A 4502-nucleotide genomic window follows, 5' to 3' on the forward strand; every position below is an offset into this window, starting at 1 on the left:
TTCCAATCCCATAGGATATATGAAAAACCACTAACCTGAATCATTCTAGAGACTGCAAGAGAGGAGTAGAGCTTCTCCTGGGTGTACCCCAATCCTCAGTTCCCTTTCTCCAGAGACCTAGCTACATTCCAGTCCAGCTACTCACAGAAACAGGAGCAAGGCGTTGGGGGAACAGAGGGCTTAAGAATGTATCCTAGCTGTCTCTGGGATTTCAGGACAGAGTACTGCTTTTCTGCATATACCTCAGTTTAACCAACTTTTCCAAGAGCTGTCACCATATAAATGGTTTATCTAGTATTCATGAAGTTCTCTTAAGAGAAATATTAACATATTTTCTTTTCCTCTTCTTTTTTGAGATAGAGTCTCACTCTGTTGCCCAGGCTGCAGTACGGTGGTACCATCACAGCTCGTTTGCAGCCTCGAACTCCCAGCTCAAGCAATACTTCCACCTCAGCCTTCTGAGTAACTAGGACAACCAGCAAACCACCACACTTGGCTTTAACAAACAAAAAACAGGACAAGGTCTCAGGCTGGACACAGTGGCGCAGGCCTGTAATCCCAACACTTCAGGAGGCAGAGGTGGGTGGATCCCCTGGGGTCAGGAGTTTGTGACCAGCCTGACTAACATGGTGAAACCCCGTCTCTGCTAAATACAAAAACTTAGACGGGCGTAGTGGCGCATGCCTGTAATACGAGCTATTTGGGAGGCTGAGGCAGGAAAATCGCTTGAACCTAGGAGGCAGAAGTTACAGGGAGCCAAGATCATGCCATTGCACTCCAGCCTGGGCAAAACTCCATCTCAAAAAAAAAAAAAAGAGAGAGAGAGAGTATCACTATGTTTCCCAGGCTGATCTCGAACTCATGGCCTCAAAGTGATGCCCCCACCTCAACCTCCCAAAGTGCTTGGTATTACAGACGTAAGCACCACACCAGGCACTGGTGTGGAGACAATTCATCATACTTTATGATATTTCTACTAGGAAAGCATCTAAAGTCATAACACAAAACTGGTTTCTAACCAGCCCAGAAAAATGGATTCCAATTTTCAGTTTTTCTCATGCTGAAATCTGATCTAGATTCAGAAACTCTGGGATTCAGATATTTTTACCAACAGAAAAAAAATAATTTTATATTTTTATTTTCTGTACCAGAACCCACTGCAAGAAAATCGTATTGTACTATACCCTGGTATACATCTATGGAAAACTCAGAGAAGTTCTATTAAAGTTTTATGAAATAATACTTTACTCTTGCAAAGCACATGCAATGCATCCTGGTATATTTGTTTTGGTCTTTCTTAATTCATTTTAAAAACTAATACCAGTTGTGACCCCCTAAATTGATGTTATGACCCCATTAATAGGTTGCATACTGCAGTGGTGTGTCCTCTAACTCTCCTGGGATCAGATAAATAAAGAGATAAATTATAATTATGTTGAATGTCTTGAGGCAGAATGGAGTTTTCTTCATCAAGCTGAAGGAAATGGTCCTTTAGGAGGCACACTTTTGGGCGTTTTGTTATGGAGAATGGTGTGGGGGTGGGGGGGGGGGGGAACTCAAAAGCAGAAACACCAAAAAGATACCTTTTGGATTTAGCTGGTTGTGCTACAATTTCACTTAGTACTGACATGACTTGACTTCTTTTTTTCTAATTTTTTTGAGTTTCTTTTTTCTTTTGAGTCAGTCCCACTCTATTGCTCAGGCTGGAATGCAATGGCACAATCATGGCTCACAGCAACCTCAGCCTCCTAGGTTCAAGCGATTCTCATGCCTCAGTCTCCTGAGTAGCTAGAACCACAGGCATGTACCAGCACGCCAGATAATTTTTTTTTTTTAACAGATGAGGTCTCCCTATGTCACCCAGGTTGGTCTTGAACTCCTGGCCCTGCTGCCTCAGGCTCCCAAAGTGCTAGGATTATGGGCATGAGAAGACTTCTTAGCCTGTCTTTCATTTTTCCACAGTTACATGGAGTCAAGGATGCTTTTTGTAAGGACTAATGGCATTTCCTGAGTAAGACAGGAGATGCATAGAGAAGAGTGAAAACAGAAATGGGCATAGAGGAGATCTTGGGAAGGTGTTTCAGTAGTCTAAAGCCACACACACAAGAAGCTTTTATGAATGGAATAACAGGATTGTGGAAACTCATGAAGCTGCTCCTATTTCTCACACTTTGGCAATGCATCTCTGTGTTGTAGGAAAGAGTCTTTTTTTTTTTTTTTTTTGGCAGCAATAGATAAGCAGGAAGGATTTTTTAAACTCTGTTCATGGGTATTTTCCTAATAAGAACCCAACAGAACCCCTATCCAAGGGTTCACAGGGTTCACCTACCTCCTCGTTGGCTGTTGACCCCCAGGAGTATCCAATCTGTAGCAAGGGAAAGAGAAAACAGATGTGAGGGACTGCAGCTCTGTACCTCATAGGCCTTTTATTAGACAAATCAGAAAACGAGGGAGATGGTTATACTTTATCTTTGTGATTTATTCCTACATAGCTCAACATAAAATGACTCAGACCATTAGTGCTATGAACAAAACCTGCAGGAGTAGAAACACTTCAGAAAGACAGATTCCTTCACTGCTGTGCGTTTGGTAGGTTAAAAAAAAAAAAAAAAAGAGAAAGACAGATTCCTTCACTGCTGTGCGTTTGGTAGGTTAAAAAAAAAAAAAAAAAGCAAGTTCCTGAGAACAAAACCCTGCTGCTCTCTTACCCACATTCCTGGCCAGAAATGGAGTCCAGCTCCACCGAGAGGCCCAGCAGCCCTTCTAGTGTTTCCTGCCTTCTGGCCCCACGGCTTCCCTGCTAGCTATGCTAGTGAACAAGGCAGAAGAATTAGTTTTCTCAATCTGCATCAGAAGAAAAAGAAAAAAAACACAGTAGGACATCTTTAAAGCCTAAAGTTCACTTTCTGTGGCCAATCTTCTAGCCAGATTCTGGAAAATCTGTGAAGATGACTTTTCTCTTGTGTGTCAGTAAGGCATATATTTTCAGCATGCACGTGTATATACCTGCATGTATGCTGGTACTAGAGGATATATTCCCACTGTTCTTCTTCAAAATTTCAATTTAGTCCAGCTTCTTTTTTTTTTTTTTTTTAATAGAGACGAGGTCACACTATGTGGCCCAGGCTGGTCTCAGTGACCCTCCTGCCTCAGTCTCCCAAAGTGCTAGGAGTACAGGCGTAGGTCACCACGCCCAGCCCAGGCCTAGTTTCTTACTAGGTAGTCCCTCTGTGTTTGTGTTTGCATTTGTGTATCAGCCTCTTTTTTGTTTTGCAATTTGTTTGCTCGTTTATTAATGTATGTGACCCTCTTTGGGTGGTTAACATGCATTTGCGTGTCTAGTTACAGCTTAGTTTCATAACTCTCAGGAGGCCTTTCCCCTCATCTGAAGTCTTGTCACATTCCTGCCCATTTTTCATTAACGCAAAATCTGTTATTTTCTTCTCTCTTATAGGAATTTCGGAGCTCCGTACCAAGGATCTCCACCGCTATTCCTCTTCAACCTCATTCCATCCCACCTCCTGCCACACACACGTATAGCTGGGGACCTGAGGGTCTAGGGAGCAAAGAAGAAAGGACTCACCAGAGGGGATGATGAATGCAGCAAGAAACAGCAGCACCTTGGGTCCCAAAAGCAGCATATCTATAGGGGTGGTAGCAGAGAATGTGATGCTCAGGGGCACATCGAAGATGCCTCTGGGTGCCTGTCTCTTTGTCTTCCCAGGAACTTTCTTCATTTTCCCTTACGACTCAAACCTTTTCTCTCTCTTCTTACCTTTCACCCAATATTCATCTCTCCCTCAAATCTGTTCTTTGGCCACTTACCCTTATTCTTGGTCTTATTATTCTCTTCTACCAAGTCAGAAGAAATTTTACATTCTACACGGTCTGTATTTGGCCCTACCCTTTGGCCTCTTTCGCCCCGATATCAAATCTTCCTTTCTCATATGATTGACTTTTTCATATCATCTGCTTATCTCGGCGTCTCCTTCATTTGAAATGCAGTTACTTGGAAGTCTGCTCAAGTCTAAGTTCAGTGACATTCTCCATTGCCCCTCTCCAGCCCTTTCACACACACACAGAGACATACACACATCCCCTCTGTCTAGTTAGAGTTTTAGGGACCAAACAACTCACTGTCTATGGTGTTCTGCTCTTCCCGCCGATTCCTTTGGCTGCTCAATGTGTCTCTCTCCTCTTATGCTGTTCTTACTTTGGCTGGAGAATGATGTGAACAGAGCCACTCCCTGGAAAGAACTTCGGATTTGGCCTCTGAAACAATGAGATGAGGGAGAGTAGGAAAGCCAGGCTAGGCGTAGAATGTGTGTTACTATCAGGCTGGGATGGGAATTTGCAGTCGCTCACACCCTCATTCCAAACGTTATGACCACACTGGTGAGAGCTCTTGCTGCTCCCTGGAGGGGCTGTCCCCAGCTCATGCATTGCCTTTCTTCCATCAGCCTATTTCCCTCCTCTCACGATCTGGTCCCAGCTCCCCTTTT

At 43.5% G+C, this 4502-nt stretch overlaps 1 protein-coding gene across 4 annotated transcripts in view; it reads right to left on the reverse strand.

The window, feature by feature from the left end:
• The window catches only part of MFAP5 (microfibril associated protein 5), a 19962-nt gene extending 15588 nt beyond the window's left edge, over window positions 1-4374 (reverse strand). For 2 of the 4 annotated variants that reach the window (XM_017512320.2, XM_017512319.2), the window contains exons 1-3: window positions 4138-4339; window positions 3584-3643; window positions 2330-2365 (exon numbers count right to left, since the gene is read on the reverse strand). In XM_017512320.2, the coding sequence (XP_017367809.1) occupies window positions 2330-2365; window positions 3584-3641 (94 nt within the window). In that variant the 5' untranslated portion in view covers window positions 3642-3643; window positions 4138-4339. Of the gene's footprint in view, window positions 1-2329; window positions 2366-3583; window positions 3644-4137 lie in introns of all 4 variants that reach the window. The other 2 variants (XM_017512322.2, XM_017512321.2) reach the window with 2 other exon arrangements.
• Window positions 4375-4502: the final 128 nt, after the last annotated feature.

Source organism: Cebus imitator, unplaced genomic scaffold (genome assembly GCF_001604975.1).
Source record: "Cebus imitator isolate Cc_AM_T3 unplaced genomic scaffold, Cebus_imitator-1.0 Scaffold469, whole genome shotgun sequence".
Classification (NCBI taxonomy): Eukaryota; Metazoa; Chordata; class Mammalia; order Primates; family Cebidae; genus Cebus; species Cebus imitator.